This window comes from Sphaeramia orbicularis, chromosome 16 (genome assembly GCF_902148855.1).
Source record: "Sphaeramia orbicularis chromosome 16, fSphaOr1.1, whole genome shotgun sequence".
Lineage (NCBI taxonomy): Eukaryota > Metazoa > Chordata > Actinopteri > Kurtiformes > Apogonidae > Sphaeramia > Sphaeramia orbicularis.
The window spans coordinates 10,152,808-10,173,046 of record NC_043972.1 but is presented as its reverse complement, the minus strand read 5'-3'; the positions used below and the strand labels follow the sequence as shown (position 1 = coordinate 10,173,046).

At 35.7% G+C, this 20,239-nt stretch overlaps 1 protein-coding gene across 2 annotated transcripts in view; it reads right to left on the bottom strand.

Moving 5' to 3' along the window:
• The window catches only part of ibtk (inhibitor of Bruton agammaglobulinemia tyrosine kinase), a 59,142-nt gene that overhangs the window by 25,252 nt on the left and 13,651 nt on the right, over positions 1-20,239 (bottom strand). For both annotated transcript variants that reach the window (XM_030157095.1, XM_030157096.1), the window contains exons 6-16: positions 19,908-20,078; positions 18,766-18,883; positions 17,167-17,347; positions 12,420-12,543; positions 11,231-11,408; positions 10,397-10,550; positions 5,279-5,663; positions 3,320-3,576; positions 3,148-3,234; positions 1,188-1,270; positions 1,017-1,054 (exon numbers count right to left, since the gene is read on the bottom strand). In XM_030157095.1, the coding sequence (XP_030012955.1) occupies positions 1,017-1,054; positions 1,188-1,270; positions 3,148-3,234; positions 3,320-3,576; positions 5,279-5,663; positions 10,397-10,550; positions 11,231-11,408; positions 12,420-12,543; positions 17,167-17,347; positions 18,766-18,883; positions 19,908-20,078 (1,776 nt within the window). The remainder of the gene's footprint in view (positions 1-1,016; positions 1,055-1,187; positions 1,271-3,147; positions 3,235-3,319; positions 3,577-5,278; positions 5,664-10,396; positions 10,551-11,230; positions 11,409-12,419; positions 12,544-17,166; positions 17,348-18,765; positions 18,884-19,907; positions 20,079-20,239) is intronic.

Sequence of the window (20,239 nt, the reverse complement as noted above, 5' to 3'; positions counted from 1 at the left end):
GAGCCACAATAGATGTGGTTACATTTTGGGAAAAGTAAGTCAAAGTTCAAAATTTGTATGAATTAAAAAAATTTTTTTTTTCTCCCATTTACTTTGAATGGGCAAAATTTCACATGTCTATAAAAACATCAATTTTGTTTCCATTTACTTCAAACCAGGCACAGATACAGAGGTAGTTGATATGCTGACATCAGCACACACAGACATGATGACATCAGCTGGATCGATGCCAAAATAAGATACACTACATGCGAGGGGTTGGGTTTGTTGTGTCTGGAACCAGTTGTTTATGTTGTTTTCGCAATAAAAGTGTCAAAAAATGTCTTTTTTTTGCCAATTCTTTGCACCTTTTTTCAAGAAGAACTTAACTTTTGTTTAATTACTATCGTTATTATACGTAATAGTATAAGTAATAAATGCTTAAAACAGTGTGTTATAGTATAACATAAAAAACAGACTTGAATTTTGATATTTGTTATGAAAAACAACTGTAAATGTGCAGAATGAAACCTTGTGAGATTATAGAATAAACTTTCCAATATTTTCCCTGTGCTCAAACATTTTACTTTGTCTAGATCATTCTGTCTCCCTGTTCCTGTTCTTATTTTTTAGTTCTTTCTAGTCATTTTGATCCTGTGTGATCGTTTGTGTTCACTTTCTGTCTAGTTGTAGACAGAGCCCCTCATTTCACTGACAAAAACATCCATCATCTGATTCAAATACACACACTCCATCTGTGTATGCCCTGGATATGTGCATAGAGATTTACATATATATATATATATATATATATATATATATATATATATTTACAACTAAAATACAACAACCAATGAGCCATAGAAACTGGAAAAGTACAGATAAAAACTGTGAAAAAAGGCAGAAAAAACAGCAAAACTCATCAAAAACACAACAGCAATATCACTATTATATACAATTATTTACTAGAATTTACCACTAAAACACTGATAGAATGATTAGAAACTAAAGTGTTGTGAATTAAAAACACACAATACCTCAATCCATGGGTTTCCAAGCATACTGTTGAAGTATTCTGTGGAGAAAACAGAAGTAAACCAATGACACATCCACATACATGGACAAAAACAACTGTTACTCTGCGAAAAAATAAATAAACGAATAAATAAAAATCTATGAAATTTTTATGTTGATGTGATGAATCTCACCCAGTCTTGCACACAGGACACTTTTGTGACATGGAAACTCTTTCCCATCTTCAGATTTCAGAGTAACGTCACAAAGGTACGAGCTGTGAAGACACAAAGACACTGTAGATCAATAATTCACCCATTTCCAGTTCATTTCCCTGATTAATTTCTTAATTTCACACAGTTTCAAGAACTTAAATGTAGTAGTAAAGTAGTAGTTGTTGGATCCATATTGATTTAGTTTTGTACTTTAATTAGAGTGTTATCAATAAAAACCTTAAAATGCCTTTAAAAGCAGGACTAAGATTAAAACAGCTTTAAAAAAGTCAAAATCAGATCAATTCTTAACACTATTAAAATGGTATTTAACACATAAACACCCAGTGCTGCTTTTGGGGCAGTTCCCAAATAAATTTTTCCTCTATTTTAACCTTTCCCAAGTGATTTATCCCAATTTACTCGCATATTATCCTCTGTATTTCGCATTTTAAGTGACAATCCAGTATTTTCCTGTATTTAATTCACCGATTATAGAGATGTTGATTAAAGCTCAAATGAAAGTGTAGGGTTATTATATCAGAAACAGAGAAAACTGAAGAAAAAGACAACAAAATATATCATTAACTAAACAAAAAAATACGTCTACAACCATTGTTATTTATCAAACTGAATGGGTTTTAGTGATGAACCAATGTTATAGAAGATGACTGTGTTTCCATGGTAACTACGGAGCCTCTGAACGTCCAAACGGGTCATATTTGATGACCATGAAAACATGACAAACCGTATTTTACACCAATTACTGACATGTATTGACAGGATTAGTGGATCATCAGGTATTAAACAGTTTAGATCAGTAGATGGTTTTGGTTTTTGAGGGTTTTCAGACTAAATACAGAGTTCTGGATGTTATGAAATGTTGAACTCATCCTCATGTTTCAAGTATTTTGCTCATTTTCTCCTCACTTTAGAAGGATGTGTTCACTTTTATGCCATATTTCAAGGTTTCATGGTTTATTTTTTTCCTTATTTTTGAAGTATTTTACTCATTTTATTATTTTATGAGTTTTTGTATATTTCATTCATAAATAATCAACATAAAACTATATTTTACACCAATTATTTCCATGTATTGATAGGATTAGTGGATCAACAGGTATTAAACAGTTTAGATCAGTAGCTGGTTCTGATTTTTGAGGGTTTTCAGATAAAAATTAAGGGTTCTGGATGTTATGAAATGATGAATTCATCCTCATTTTTTTTTCTTTTTCTTTTTTTTCTTCTTTTATGAAATGTTGAACTCATCCTCATTTTTCAAGTATTTTGCTCATTTTCTCCTCACTTTAGAAGGATTTGTTCACTTTTATGTAATATTTTAAGGTTTATGGTTCATTTTTTCCTTATTTTTGAAGTATTTTACTCATTTTATTTTTATTTTGCAATGTTTTGTACATTTTATTCTATGAATAATTGAGGTAAAACTGCTTTTTATGCCAATTATTTACATGTTTTGATAGGATTAGTGGATCAACAGGTGTTAAACAGTTTAGGTCAGTAGATTGTTCTGGTTTTTGGGGGTTTTCAGACTAAATACAGGGTTCTGGATGTTATGAAATGATGAATTCAACCTCATTTTTCAAGTATTTTGCTCATTTTCTCCTCACTTTAGAAGGATTTGTTCACTTTTATGCCATGTTTCAGGGTTTTACAGTTAATTTTTTTCCTTGTTTTTCAAGTATTTTGCTCATTTTATTCTTACTTTGCAAGTTTTTCTATATTTTCTTCTATGAATAATTGAGGTAAAACTGTATTTTACACCAATTATTTACATGTATTGATAGAATTAGTGGATCAACAGGTATTAAACAGTTTAGATCAGTAGATGGTTTTGGTCACTGGTAGATGTTCACATTCACATTTACTGGATTACAGACATTTTTAAAACCTCAGACAAGTTCACATATATTGATAAACTCACCATTTTCTCTGACTGAATTTGGGTTTGCTTCCAGATTTCTTGTTTACGATATTGATTTTTCCATTTTCATATCTGACTCCATCCAATCTGTCCAGGAATAAAGAAAGAATGTTTAACAAGTGACAGTGACTCTGGTCCTGGGTCCAGATTGGGACTGGACCGGGTCTCTCACCGTGCAGACAGACTGCCCAGGCCCAGCTTCTTGGCGACGCCCTGTAAGGTTTTGACAGGGTTGGCTCCGCCCCCGTTGGCTCCCGCCTTGTCCCCTTTGCCTCCTTTGCCTTTCTTGCCAGGCTTGGAACCTTTGGTCTTGGTCTTGTCGCCGTCTGCTTTGGTCGGAGGGGGAAGGGAGTGGTAGACGTCGAAAGCCGAGCGCCCTCGCAGGTCCAAGTCCTGGAGGCTGCTGATAAGCCTCTCCTGTTCCGAGTCCTGGCCAAGACCACACAGACAGAACACAGACAGGACACAGGCATCATGAAACGACCAGGGCTGAGCCACAAATGACCATTCTACCAAATGAAAAATAGTCCCATGTTCTACCAGAATCAATGTCCAGTTGAATTTGTGAGGTTGTCAGGTTCTGTCTCTATGTTAGACTGCGTTCAGACAGCAGGTTTTAATGCACAATTCAGATTTTCTTGGTGAAATCTGATTTTTTTTGTGTGTGCTTGTTCGTATTACACATTAAATGCGACTTCTACCAGTTTTGAGTATGAACTGAATGCGACCCTGAATTGACCCACAGAACAGGTCCTGACGTAATACGAGATCATGCAGACACACACTGTGTTTACAGAAGTAACACTCCTGGGATGCAGAATTGTGATGTTTGTCGCATTTCAATGACATAAAGGTCAGATAAATGCGACCTGGCCATTCAGACTGAAGTTGCATTGCATCTTTTCAAAAACTCTTCAAAATTTGAAACAAAAAAAAAAAAAAAAAAAAAAAAAAAACAGCAAAAATTGAGAGAAAGGCACATGTAAAAAAAAAAAAAGTATTAAAAAGAAATACAAAAATACAATTTGAGAGGTCAGCCATTAAAATTTCAAGTAGTATGGGGCTCCATGGTTAAATACTTAAAAAAGCTTATGACACTCTAAACTATAAAAAATGCTTTTAGTGCAGTTTTCCCAAACACACCTTTTTTTTCCTTTCCTGTTTGTCGTGCTATATATACTTGTGTACTCTCTAATAATATTAATAACACTACATGTCCATATCTTGTGTGTAGGATGTAATTGTGAATAGGCAGATTTGTCTATTATTAGGCAGTTTTTCTTTTCTTTGCTTCTATTATTTTATTTATTTATTTATTTATTTATTTTTACCTTTTTTGTTCTATGAGTGTTTTGCTAATTTCCTATTACTATCATTAAGTATGTTATGTAGGACCAGGAGTGGGAGGGTGAGGGGGTAGGAAGAGTGGGACATGCTCAAAATCTGCACCAAAAAATGATAAATAAATATGTTTTAAAAAAAAAAAAGAAGAATTGGGCGAATCGTGTCCGAGTAATGGATTGGACAAAAAACTGGGACATAGGGACACACAGAATTACCCCCACCCTCTGGGACTGGGGGGGGGATAAAACTAAAAAATAAAGCTATACGACTGGACAAACTGAAAATGTTAAATAGCACTATTTTCAATATCCTTTTTTTTTTAATTCAAATTTTTATTCAGAACAGTCTCAAGACATTATACGGGACATTAATTGTACAAAGTTCACTGTTCTGGGTTTTTTTTTGTAAAGAAAAAAGCGTATCAATGATGCTCACTGAAAGGAAGAAATGTGAAAAAAATAAATAAATAAAAAGTAGAATAAATACAGTAATTAAGTGAAAAAATGGATAACAACATTATTAACAAGTTTGTATGCATAGCCAATCACACTTTTAGGACATAAGACAAAGAAAATTATGCATAAATAAATATATATGTCTACACACAAAGTAGTATTTATAGTCATAGTCCAAAGAGAAAAAAAAAAAAAGGAAATAAGTAAGTAAAAAAATAGATAATATTTGATATAAAAAAAATTGTACACATAGCCAATCATACTTTTAGGACATAAGACAAAGAAAATTATGCATAAATTTCTATATCAGTTTTTAACAGAGTTGTCCTCACCTGATTCTGGCCTGTGAGGACCCCTGAGACCCTGGGCCGGGCCCCGTGGACCAGGAGCTCACATGAGTCTGTGTAGATGAAGCGCAGTGCGTATTCCAACATGTCGGGGGGGACCTTCTCCAATATCAGCAGGTCACAGCCCACGGCGTCTTCGCTCCTCCTCACCTCTTTATCCAGCTCTTCGTCGATTGCACAGCGTTTGACCGCGAACTGTTTGTGGAAAAACTCGGAGCGTGAGGACAGGATGTATTTGTGGGCCGGGAAGGTGCGGTTTCCGGCCTGAAGCGTCACGTCGTGAATGTTGTCCGTTTCGTCGGCGTCGTCCAGAAGGCTCTGGAAGTGTTGGAAGAAGGAGGACGGAGAAACGCTGGGGACCTCGTACAAGCTGGAAGGAAACATCGAACCACCGATATAATCATTAAAACCTCAACATATTTGTCTGCTTATTTTGGTCTGGTATAATGCTTTTGCATCATTTCGTCAGGTATATATTTACCAATGTTTTGTACTTCCTGGACATGTAGCTTTGCATTTGGTTTTGTATTCATTTTGTATTATCTTTGGATGTAATTAGTTTGGTTGTCTGACTTTATACAGTATGATTTTGTAGCTGGTTGTATACAGCTAACTATGAAGGCTATTATCATTTGGAAGGGGACAGGAAATATAAGGTTTTCTTCATCCTGCTCCTTTTCAAGCATGGGTATGTGCATGTTGTTCACTAGATGATTATTGAATGTTTGCTGATGAAACGCACAACCATGAACGAAATAAATGAAAGAAAAAAAAAAAAAAAACAGTAAAAAGGGTGATACAGACCACATTAGAAATAACAATAATAATAATAATAATAATAATAATAATAATAATAATAATAATAATACATTTTATTTATAGGCACCTTTCTTGGCACTCAAGGACACCGCACAGTAAACAGGAAAAGAGAAATGAGTGGGAGAAAGAAGGAAATCTAGTGATTTCAACTGAAAGCTGGGAAAAGATCTTCAAACTATAATAAATGACCTCAAGCTCCAACAATTGAAGGGAATTCTGTTGGAAAAATATTGTCAGGTTTTTTGTAACTCCTGCCCAGAAAAACCATCAGGGCAGTGGAGATACCTGTTGGAGACTCTGTGAAACAAATAACACCAACCACTGTCATATTTTCTGGAGTTATCCAGTGATCAAACCATTCTGGGACCATTTAAATAACATTTTTACTGAAAAAAATCCTTATAAATGTGAAACCTTGTATTTAGGAGATATTTCATGTGATAACTGGACTCCGAAAGATAAAAAAACTGTTGCTAATGCGTTTGGCAGCAAGTAAAAAGACTATGACTAGAAAATGGTTAAAACCTGAAGAACCCACAACTGAAGAATGGATCAATATTAGGGATGTAAACAATTAATCGACTATCAGTTAATTGTCGACAAGAATTTGCTCGATTAAATTACTAATTGTTGGTTAATTGCCCTTTTCCACATCCTGTCCAAAGGCTTTTATTCTTGTAAACCCTATTGAAAGAGAAATTCAGGTTCTCAGGAAAATCGCCACTTATCAATTAATCGATCAATAAGGTCAACCAACTATTGATTAATGGATTAATCGATTACTTGCATCCCTAATCGATATCGTACAGGACATCCACAGTCTGGAGAAATTATCATTTTGTTTTAAGGGTCAAAGGGAATCTTTTTTCACTATGTGGTCAAAATGGACAAACTATGTAAAACCTGTAACTGATGTGAATTGAATATATCGATTATGTGAAAACATTTATATGATACACATTTGTATTTAGGTTAATATAAACATACACAACTTAATGTGTTTTATCTTGTTGATGAAGTAACGGCGTAAGCCCTCTCCTCCCGCCCACTTTTCTTTCATTCTTATTTTATTTGTTCTACATTCAACTAAAATTCTTGGTTTAGCATCTTCGTTCAAATTTGATGTGTGGATATTGAATTGTACCCAAAAGGGAAGTTTTGTATGACATGCTTTTCCAAATAAACAAAGAATTGGAAAAAAAAAAAAAAAAACCCTCAACAGTGAACAGTCAGCTCTGAAATTAACAACAGATGCCTGATGCATCATTTTCAATAATAGATCATTGATGGAGGGAATTTTGTACAGCGATGCACATGTTGACCTCTAGATGGCAGAGTTCCCCATTTAATACTAATGGAATACAATGACACCCAGTTCAACAGGCCTGGACAGGTAACAGGTAACGGTTGAAGAATCATCTGTCAGTTCTTCATGGAATGTTGTCTCAGAAAAACCTTGAATGTTTCCACCAGAGAATGTCTGTTTTCAAACCTTTTTTACACACACTGGATGAGACGACATCAGGAACTTGTACATTTTCTGATTCAACACGACATCATTTGCAGGTTCCAGTTCAACCATAACCACAGCGGCAGTTTTACCTCCTGACAGATGTGACTCACTAAAACTGGTACACTTTTCCTTTAAGCATGTAGGTGCTTCTAAATCCACCTGTTTACACACATAAACTCCACAATTTCCCAGTTTGGATCAATACAGTACACCGCCGACCCCGGTGCCTGGTCGCCGGGGTCGGCGGCTGCCTCCTGGTGCGGATGGCTCCCTGAGACAGCGCCTCCTAAATTGATCTTTTACCTTTACTTGTACATTTTTGTTCTGGTCCACCCGTGCTCAGTCAGTCTTCTTAAGTATGTGTGAGCTTGTGGGTTTGCATGTATATGTGTGTGTGTGTGTGTGTGTGTGTGTGTGTGTGTGTGTGTGTGTGTGTGTGTGTGTGTGCGCGGGTGAGTGGGTGGGTGTGGGTGGGGGGCGGTACTGATTTTTAAACTGATATGTAAAGCACTTTGTGCTACAGTTTTTAATGTATGAAAAGTGCTATATAAATAAAGATTATTATTATTATTATTATCTATCCATTTATATAAATGCCTGTATTTCTTCTATGACTGTGTCATGGCCAGTGTCGTCCTCTATGCTGTTGCATTCTGGGATAGCAGGCTGAGTGTTGCCAAGAACATCGTGGGGACAGAGCTGGACTCTGACAGTGTCAGTGAGGCCAATATTGTCCACATCAGGACAATACTGGACAGTTCCACTCAGCCGCTCCATGACGTCCTGGTCACAGGAGGACGTTCAGTGGGAGACTGATTCCACCCAAACGAACCACTGAACCACACAGGAAAACAATCCTACCTGTGGCCATTAGACTGTTTAACTCCACCGCATTACCACTAGGGATGTAACGATATGAAAATTTCATATCATGGTTATTGTGACCAAAATCATCACAGGTATCATTATTATGGCTGCATTGTTGAAATTGTGCTCAAAATGTTCAAAAAGTACTAATACACATACTGAAATAATTTAATCAAGTTGTATTTTAAAAAATAAATAAATAAAATAATTGGCACAATGCACTTTCTGTTGGCAGAAACATTTAAGTATTAACCATTAAGGGTCTGAGCCTATTTTGGCCGTTTTTCACTACTTCTGATTTTGCCTTTATATACTATACAAACAAATGTTTACTATACCCATTTTTGGTATCATTTTTTTCAGCACAACTTCATTTATATCAACTGCCTATGATTTGTTTCACTTTAACCTACTATATTAACATAAAAGGCCAGAAAACACAAAAAAATATATAAAATCTGATTTGAAAAATGTATATAATTTAGTGCATAAATAACATAAACATGCTTAACAAACCTTCTCAGACTTAAAAAGTGAATACTGGTTCCAAATATTAGGTATATAAAATTAAAATTGTAATAAATTAAAACTATACTCAAAAATTTGACATAAAAACATATCTTTACATAGGTGTTTTCTCCGAAAAAGTGTGGTAATCAAACACGGTTATCATAATTACAATTTAAATGGTAATACTAACTGTTGGCAATTTTACAATGGTTATCGTTATACTAGTAATCATTATATCCCTAATTACCACAAATTATAATTACACACAACTATATTTTTGCACACTTATTTATGTATATTTGTTAATTATCGCTCTGATAATACATTGTCTAATACATATTGTACAAATTGCTGTCAATTATCTGCAGGGTTCCTACAGGTTAAATTTAGGACTTTTTAAGACTTTTTTAAGCCTACTTAGAACACAATTTAATGCCCATTTCATGCCCATAAATTCGTGACACATAGAATTTAGGAAAATGTGTTTATTTACTCCAAGGCCTTGATTCCCACTGTTCAGAGTCATTTCTGACCGGGGGCTGCAAAGTTAGCCATAATTGGTTCCTAATTTCAATATAAATTGTCGGGTTGGAACAGGTGGAACTGAGTCAACTAACATTACTTTCACATTTAAACACAATATAATGAACAAGCTTAGGGCAACAGAACTTAAGACCTACCATATCAAATTTAATGCCCTTTAAAGACTTTTTTTTTAAGGTGTTAAATGCAGATTTGTAAATTCAAGACTTTTAAGACTTTCTAAGACCCCACGGGAACCCTGTGAGTGTTTGAATATGTATGATAGACAGACAGACATGCATCTCATTTTAAAATATCTTCAAGATTTTTTCCGCTAATTCAATTAAAAAAAACAACCTTTTCATACTTTTCAGTAGCCCAACATTTCTGTTGAAAACCTTTTTTTTTTTTTTTTTTTTTTAAATTGGTTTTAACATTCCACTTTTTTGAGAAACTGAATTTTGGGTTTTCGTTAGCTGTAAGTTATAATCATCAAAATGAAAATAAAACACCTGAAATATATCAGTCTGTGTTTGATGAATCTACATATAAAGATGTGTTTAACTTTTTGAACTGAATTACTGAAAGAAATAAACTTTTGATCATATTTAAATTTACTGAGATACACCTGAGTGTGTGTGTGTGTGTGTGTATATATATATATATATATATATATATATATATATATATATATATATATATATATATATATATATATATATATATATATATATACATATACATATGTATGTTTGTATGTAATTTCCCCCTGAGATTAAAGAACCAATTTTAGCCCTAAAATAAAGAAGAAGGAAAATGACCCTCTCTGTACATAGAATATTATATATTATAATATTGTGATGTTCATCTACCTGGTTTTGGGATCGGACTGAAGGACTCCAAAGTTCCGGCCTTTGGAGTCCATGGTGATGCTGACGGCTCTGTGGACGTAGGGCAGCTTCTCCAGGCGGATCCTCTCATACAGCGTCACAGTATCTGAGTGTCCACAAACCTCCACACTGCCCTCTGCAAGTTTACAAAGGCAACAGAAATCAATACACAGAGATCTCTTCATCAGGAGAAGAAAAATCTCCCATTAAACTTTAAGGAAATACTGATGTTTATAAACTGTAAGGACAAAAATATAGGGACATTATTGGGATTTTTCTTCCTTAGTGAGATGTGAAGAAAGTAGATGGTTAGTTATGGTAGAAAGTTATTATTTAGAGTCAGAGCAGGAAAAATATTTTAGAAATTTAGAGGTAGAACATTTAAAATCAGTCATGGATTAAAAAAAAAATCAATGTAGAGAGAAATTCTGTAAAAACCATCTCCGAGGGTCCAAAAACCTGTTCTACTCTACCTGGAGTCCAGTAATGTCCTTTATCAACACACTAAAAACTGTCTCTGATAACTCATGAGCTTTAAACTAGGTCATGAGGGACGACACATTTTTGTTACGCAGCTCAACAACTCCACTCTCTTTTTCTTTTTGTTTAATGATTTATGCCCGATAAGGGTCATACCTACTAATATTATTGCTCTCATTTGTTTATTTATTTAATCTCAGATTGGGATGTGCTACCCGGGACTTTGTGGGGTGGGGGGTGGGATGGAACTGTATACATATTATGTGTAAAATCCATATAGTGTACTTGTTAACTTCATGACTCAACAGTCGTGTACTCTGTTCCTAAATTGCTCACCTTTCTTCTCTCCATACTTCTTGTATTCTCTGGCCCACACACCGCTGAAGCCCTCCCCCTCTTGAGTCACAAACATCATGCCGTTTTTGCTGAGAGCAATGTCCGACATGAAAACCTGACGCCCATACGCCCACCGGCACTGTCTCACTGAGCTGCCAGAGGAACGCCAGCAAAACACCTGACGGAGACGGAACCGACAGCAGAGGGAGGAATTTAAAGCAAAGTTACAGATGAGTGTTAGTCACTGTTTTCAACCACAGGAACACGGACAAGCAGGGCTGAGTGGGGTTTATGTAACCGTCGATTTTGCTCTGGAAATTAAATGATAACAGGTTAAAAAAGTAACACAAGTACCAAACTTTCCGGACTATAAGCCGCTACTTTTTTCTCAGGCTTTGAACCCTGTGGCTTATACAACGATGCAGCTCGAGTGTAGATTTTTACGGGCTAACGGCCTCCAGTGGGTGCTCTAGCAGGAAGCACAAAAGTGAGACAGGCAGGTGGAAGAGGTGATGAAGAGGAGAAGTTTTAAGCTTAACTTAATCATTTTGCATGTCATGCACAAACACTCATCATGAAAAACACATGAAGAAATGCATATGATGCAGCTTTTAAGTTAAAAGCAATTGATGTGTCTGTCCAAGAAGGAAATAGAGCTGCAGCACGGAAGTGACAATGAGAGAGACAACAAAAGAGACTGAGAAGGTGTGTGATGGAGCCTCTCTGAGGATGTTCAACTCCAACACTGAAGAAGATGACTGCAGTGGTTTAAATGAGCAGAAGGAAGATGAAGACAGAGATCAATGACTTTTCTAGGTTTTTGAACCAGCCGTGTTACAGGCACTGTTTGGAAAAAAGCAGTTAAGGTATGGAAATAAATATTTAAATAATCTGTCTGCTTACCATCTTTCTGTGTAAATATCTTATGTTACAACATGGAAACCTGTGGCTTATAGTCAGGTGCGGCCCATATATGTACAAATTTTTTTTTCCTTTTAAAATCTGGTGGGTGCGGCTTTTATTCAGGCGCAGCTTATAGCCCGGAAAGTACGGTAGCATGTTATTTAGTATCTCACCTTAAAGGAGTGATATTTTGCTTTTTTTTTTAAAATCCCAACCACTCCTCATGCTTCTCTGCACCAAACGCCTTAAAATAAGAATAAAAGAAACCCTTCCTCATTCCACTTACCCTTCCAGCTTCATCCAAAGCCAGGATGGTGACCTTTTCCCCTCCACCCTCATTCAGGAGCTGTGGGTCCACTCGGTGGTCTAGACTGCCTCCACTGACCAGAACCTTCTTGATGTTCAGCTGCCTGAAGGAGTCGGATGTAAAATGATATGATGTTTAATAACTGATTTATGTGATGTGTAAATCGAGCTAAAACACAAATTATGCATTTTAGGAAAAAATGTTTCCTACGAAGCACAAGGGCTATGTCACTTGTTATTTTCAATGTAGAATACACCTCTCAAGTACTAAGTATTTTAAGTACTTGGGATTCACGTTTGATGAATTCATCAATCTGGAATTAAAATGTTAGCTGCTTCAGCCAGCAGAGCACTGGGTTCTGTCATAAACAAGCTGAAAGTCTGTAAAGACTTTGGTTTTGGAACATATTCACAGTTGTATGACGCACATGTGTGTCCTGTCCTAAACTATGCTGCAGGTGTATGGTGGGCCAAACAATGTCCAGCTTCAGACACTGTTGAAAACAGAGCCATCCGCTGCCTTCTTGGGGTTCATACGTTTGTTCGTTTTGGCAGCGCAGGGTCACATGGGTTGGGTTCCTAGTGCAATTCAAAGAAAATGTGAAATGGTTAGATTATGGAATCGAATTATTAATATGCCGGATATTCGAATAACCAAAAAAGTATTTGGCTGGAGTAGGACAAGGTCCCCTTGGGCTGCAGAGATCAGAGCTGTCTTTGTGGAAGCACAACTTCAATATATATTCCACAACAACTTTTCTTGTAGCATTAACAAGATCAGAGCTAACCTAATGTCTGCTTTTGAAGAAAAATGGGTGAATGGGATTCTGACTAAACCGAAGCTGCGGACAAACATTCAACTAAAAAACGCATATAAAACAGAGTTTTGTGTCAGTGCAAACTTGACCAGGAACCAAAGGTCCCTAATTGCTCAGTTGCATACAGGAATCTTTCCTTTGGCCTTAGAAACTGGGAGATTTGCCCAAATCCCAGAAGAAAACACACTTTGTGGACTGTGTGATTTGGGGGAAGTGGAAAATTATTCACATTTTCTTTTGTATTGTCCTCTATATGATGAACTGAGAGCCTCTTTGTTTGATGACGTTTATCTGAAATCCTGATATGTTCTGGAGCACTGATGATGACAAGATGAAATGGTTGTTTAGTTCAAATGTATTTAAATTAGCATTATTTGTTTGGAAAGCCTGGAAAAAGATGTGTTTGTTTAAATAGGTCAGTATATTGTCTTGTTAATGTCTATTGTGTCTATTGTCTGTTATTTGATCTCTGGTTTGTATTTCTGGTTTCTTATAAGCCCATGTAAGGGCTGGGCATGTTCGTTTGTAAGACACAATAATAAAAGCATTCATTCATTGTAATGAAGTCTGTCCCTGGTGCCACTGCTCTGGTTACATGGGTCAAAGTCAAGTTTATTTCTATAGCACAGGGGTGTCAAACAGCTGTAACAGTGTAGTTTAAAGAGAGATTAAACAGCTGTATGTGGTGGCTTCTATCTATTAACTTTACTTCTTGACAGCATTTAACAGTCTTGTAGCAGGGGTGACCCGTGGGCCAAAACCACCCCTCCAAAGGGTTCAGTTCGGCCCACAGGATGAATTTACAAAGTCCAAAAATGACACAGAAGACATTAGTTGTTTGGATCATACAGGTAGATGCTATATTTTTCAGTTCCAGATGTCTGTTTCTCAATGTTTTGTGTATTTGTAGATCCACTGTGATCTGTACGTTGCAATGCACATGTGTGTAAAAGATAAGCAGAGGCAGAATATGGTTAAAATTACACTTATAACAGTTTGTTTGTGAATGATCAGGTTATTCACTTTTTTGTTTAAAGACAGTTTGTAAAAACTAAACATTTTCATACAGTAATTTTACCTTTTTCATATTAAAACAAAGGAAAAATTGGAGTTGTCATCAATTATAGACTATTATGTTATTATTTTACTGGTCCAACCCACTGAAGATTCAATCGGGCTGAATGTGGAACCTGAACTAAAATGAGTTTGACACCACTGCTATAACACATTTAAAACTACACAAGCTGCCGAAAGGGCTGTACAAAGATGTAAATAAAATAGACTATATAGTCATTACACAAGTTGTGCAACAAAATTGCAGGTGGTCTCTGCAGCAACAGACTAATATAGACGAGACTGTTGAAAAAGTCACACATTTGTATTTAAAGCCAGTGCAAATAGGTGCATCTTTAACCCATAAAGACCCAGTGCTACTTTTGTGGCAGTTCCCAAATCATTTTTTCCTCTATATTTAACCTTCCTGAAGTGATTTATCACCATTCATTGTAATATTATTTTCTGTATTTTGTGTTTTTTCAGTATAAATCAGATATTTCCCTATATTTAATTCACTGACCATGTAGATGTTCATAAAAAGTCAGATTAAAGTTGAGGGGTATTATACCAAAAACTGAAAAAAAAACTGAGTTTTTCAGCAAAGATATCAATAACAACATTAAAACAAACACACACGACCATATTTTATTCATAGCACTTCTTAATTTTCTATTCATTATGTTCATTTCTATTAATTTTACAAGTTATTTTACCTGTTTTTGTTCATTTTGCTATTTATTCTTTTTTTACTTTTCAACATTTAGTTGCCTATTTTATTGTTTTCTTCAATTTTCTTCACTCTGTGGCTGATTTTGCTCACGTTACTTATTAATTGGTTGATTTGTTTGTTTTTGTCCATTTTGTTGCTTGTTCTAATCTCTTTTTTTTTTTACTTCGATTTAGTCAATTTTTTGCTTATTTTTGTCACATTTATTATTTTGTTAATATTTTGCATTGATTTTTGTTCATGTTATTCATTATTTGTGTGTTCATCCACTGTCATTGATCCAACTCTATGGCTTTTGCTGGTGAATCAATGTTGTAGAAGATGACAGTGCTTCCACGGTAACCACAGAGCCCCTGAACGTCCAAATGGGTCATATGACCATGAAAAGATGAATAACTGTATTTTACACCAACTTTTTCAATGTATTGACAGGATTAGTGGATCAACAGGTATTAAACACTTTAGATCAGTAGATGGTTTTGGTCGACGCTGGATGTTTGGGTCTTTATGGGTTAAAAGAGATTTTAAGTGTTTAGTGCACTGTGAATGTGATTTGTTGGGACAGAATGTTCCAGAGCCTCAAACCCGAAGAGAACAGGTTTTGTTGCCTTTAGTCTTCACACGGGTATGCCGAACATGTAAAATCAGGTGATTTCGAGGATCGTGTTAAAGGCTCTGTAAGGTGTAAGGGTGCCACACCATTCAGGCTCTGTATAAAACCACCTAATAAAACCTACAAATGATCCTGTATGTGACAGTAGTTGGTGGATGATGAACTGGTCCAACCTGTAGTAGACCGGTGTCAAACATAAGGCCCGTGGGCCAAAACCGGCCCCTCAAAGGTTCCAAGCCGGGCCGCAGCATTATTTTATGAAGTGCAAAAATTACAGCAAAGATACACATTTATGGCTGAACTCGTGCTAGTTCAGGGGCCACATTCAACCCAATGTGATCCAAGTAAAATAATAGCATAATAACCCTTGTACAATAAAATGTAAATAACCTGAAAATTAAGTACAATTTTAACGATATTCTGGTTGTTACTAAATGTTCTGTGCATTTGTAGATCCGATCTGTAAGTTGTGTTAATAATAAGTTGAGACACAATATCGTAGAAATGATTCTTATTTTAGTTCCAAACTTCAAAATGTCAACAATATTCTGCCTGTTACCAAATGTTTGTGTAACACTGTGTGTAACACACATGTACAAATGATAATTTGAGGCATAATATTGTTCAAATTGCACTTTCTCTTAAGAAATTTAATTTTTTCCTGGTTATTCACATCTTTTTTGTGAAAGGATAGTTTGTAAATTTAAATATTTTCATAATTTAATGTAATATTTTTGCACCAAAACTAAAAAGCTGCAGTATCTCCACATTCACAGTGGGACAGTTATTACTCATATTTTGGGCCTGATTCCAAACATGACTGTCTCTTTCATTTTACTGTATATTGCTGATTTAAAAAAAAAAAAAAAAAACTTGTGGAAATTCAAACTGTCCTCTATCTTTTCACCGTCTTTTGGGGAAGAAAACCAGAGAAAATGCCTATGTAAAGATATACTTTTATGTCAAATATTTGAGTATAGTTTTAATTTATTATAATTTTGATTTTATATACCTAATATTTGGAACCAATATTCACTTTGAACAGGTTCGTTAAGCATCTTTGTGTTATTTATGCAATAAATTATATGAATTTTCAAATCGGATTTTATATTTTTTGTCTGTTTTTTGGCGTTTTGTGCTGATATAGTGGGTTAAAGTGAAAAAATAATAGGCAGATGAGATAGATAAAGTTGTGCTGAAAAAAACAATACCAAATATGGGTATAGTAAACATTTCTTTATATAGTATATAAAGGCAAAATCAAAAGTACTCAAAAACGGCCAAAATAGGCTCAGACCCTTAAGGGTTAAGGCCTTAATTTTCACAAAATCTATTCAATGACTTTTAATGCTTTTTAATGAACCGCAGAAACCCTGTTAGAGTTGTCATTATTTATATGTTATATTAATATTCTTTTACTGGTCCAGCCCACTTGAGATCAAATTGTGCGGTATATGGCCCATGCAATAAAAACACTTTGACACCCCTGCTGTAGTTGAATAAATTGAATTACCTAGAAGCCATTTTTTTGCACTGGTATTCTGCCAACAGGTAGACGTCTCCCTTTTCAGTCACAACCACCGTCGCTCCATCACTGGCTGCTGCCATGGCGATGGACGCTTCCTTGTGGTGAAGGGCTGAAACCTGCCTTGGAGCCGTCACACACTTCTCTCCGTTGGGGTCCAGTAGGTAACCTGAACATCCAGACAGGACAGGACAGGGTTCACATCAAGCGGTTTGTACACTTTATATGATCCATACTCTGCATTCTGTCAGTTTCACTCACATTTATCTGAATGTTTTAATAGATCTCCTCCTGTCATGACGCAAGTCCCAATAAATGATATAATTTGGATCTGATATGTTTTCCATTAACCCTCATTCAAATTACTGTAACTCCTGAACCATTTGGATTATTAACAAAATCCAAACGCCATCTAAAAACTGAGATTTCACGGTTTCGTTTGCTATATGACACATTAGGATAGAGGCCTGCATTGAGGGGGCTGAGGGGTGGAAGTGGGCGGAGTATAGAGCAGCAGAGTGCAGTTGGTGAGAGAGAGATGGAGGATTTTTATAACTTTTAGCAACGTTTTAGCGGTGAATTTTTCCGAATAATTGTATAAAATAGTGATAGTACTGTTTTGGAGTGTTGTACCAGTGTGTTTTGGTATGTTTTTGTCAAGCATCGCTGGTTTCTTTAGCATTTTTTCCCTTTTTTTATCTGGTTTGTATAATTCAATGATAGACTAGGCACAGGCTAAAAAGGACTATGAAGAACTAAAACTAAGAAGCTGGAACATGGACACAGAATGATCTAGACTAAAATGTTTGGGCACATGGAAAATAGTTGAATGTTTCTTTTTATAATCTCTTCAGTTTCATTGTACATATTTTCAGTTTTTCATAATATGATAAAAACAAGTGGGTTTTTTTGTTGTCTTTTTCACTATAACACACTGTTTTAAGCAATTAGTATATATGATAATGATAATTAATGGCCAGATATTGAAAGTCAAGTTCTTCCTGATGAAAGGTGCAAAAGAATTGGCAAAAAAATTTTTTTAGGACTTTTATTGCAAAAACGTAAAGACATCTCAGCCTGTTTTAATGGTAGTCCTTATAGGGTTAAAATAACCTCATTAAAAGCTTCTATCAACCTCCCAGAATCTCTGGAAAAGTGGATACTATCCATTTCTATGAACGAACCAGACTCTGCTTGTCCGATAAAAGTTCATTTCAGTGCAAAAACAGTTTCTATTCATTTATTCTATATTCATTCTAACAGTTTCCACATTGTACATGTAAAGGTTTCACACTGGAGGGTTGTATTTTTCATAGATTTTACTGTTCATTATTTTATTGTGTTTTTATGTTAAGTGCATTATAACACGCTTTGAAAAGTATCATAAAAATAAAGGTTTTATCATCACCATAACGGTTGTAAAATGCGTGATGTCATAAACTCAGCTCGTATACCGGCCTCAACACTTACACTTTCAGAAAGCTTTTCCCTCGCTACAAAACACATACATGATTACTTAGCAGTAAGATAAACTATCTAAACACAGTTGGATGTTTCTTTGTTTTGTTTCTTTTTGGTGCTACCCACCCAGCTGCCCTCCGTTAAGGCCCATGGTATAGACAGCCTCCCTGGTCCACAGCACCGTGTGGAACCGTCCTGCAGCCACTCCGATCACCGTCCTGCCTTTCAGCATCTTGGAGAACACCTACACGCAGAGCAGATTTGTAAAAAATATAAATATAATATACAAAGAATATCTGAACACTATATTTAACTCTCCCTTCCCACCGGATCACCAATAATCCAGTCACCATTTTCTATTAAATACATTTGACTCGACAATAATAACTTATTTGTTTTATTTTATTAACCTTTATTTAACCACGAGTCCTGGCCAAGAAACAAAACAGTTACATAATTACATCGATAAAACACGAATAACAAACATTTGACAATAAATGGCCTCAATTTGGAGTGAAAAACACTCAATGAAATTAACTCAGTTTCCAGTCTCCCTGCAGCTGATTTCATCATAAGGTGCAGAGTAAATAAAAGCCCTTTGATCCAGTTCTGTACGAGCGAATGGAACAGAAATTAATACATGATCATTCAGAATTATCAGAATCTCTCTCCGTGTCTAAACCAGGGTTTTCCGATTATTGTATTTCTGAAGTGCATGTAAATGTGTCAGATCTGATTATTACAACTATCTGCAGGGTTCCTACAGGTTTAAACAAGTTAAATTTAAGACTTTTTAAGAGTTTTTTTAAGACTACTTAAAACAGAATTTAATGCCTATTTCACGGCCATAGTGGCAAAAATTTGTGACACATAGAATTTAGGAAAATGTATTTATTTACTCCAAGGCCTTGATTCCCACCATTCCAAGTCATTTCTCATCAGGAGCTGCAAAGTTAGCAATAATTGGTTCCTAATTTCAATATAAATTTTCGGGTTGGAACGGGTGGAACTGAGTCGACTAACTTTCTTTGCAGTTTGGACATTTAACAGACACATTTAAACACAATACAGAGAACAAGTTAATGGAAACATAACTGAAGACCTACCATATCAAATTTAATACCTTTTAAAGACTTTTTTAAAGTACTAAATGCAGATTTGTAAATTCAAGACTTTTAAAGACCCTGTGGGAACCCTGCATCTGATTATAACATTTATCAGATTTTTCTAGTCATATAAATGGACTCACTGACTGCACTCTCACTTACCTGTTTAGGGACATGTGCAGAGGCAGGAGGAGGAGTCAGACCCAGTTGGTGGAAGGTGTTAAGGCCAAAGGTGTAAACGTAGCCTTCCTCAGTCAGCACCACCGTGTGGTCTTTAGCCGCCGCCACCCGAGAGCAGTGATGAGACATCAGACCCTCCACCATCCGAGGAACCTGAGGAGAGCGAAGACGACAGGGGTCACCAAAAACTGGACCAAATGAGGATCTGTGTTCGACGGTGAAAGGTTACGGCTACGGTGACATGTAGAGGATTCCCACTGCCTCCGATGGTCCGGTCACAGTAATCTAATATGACCTTTATTATTTATAGGATC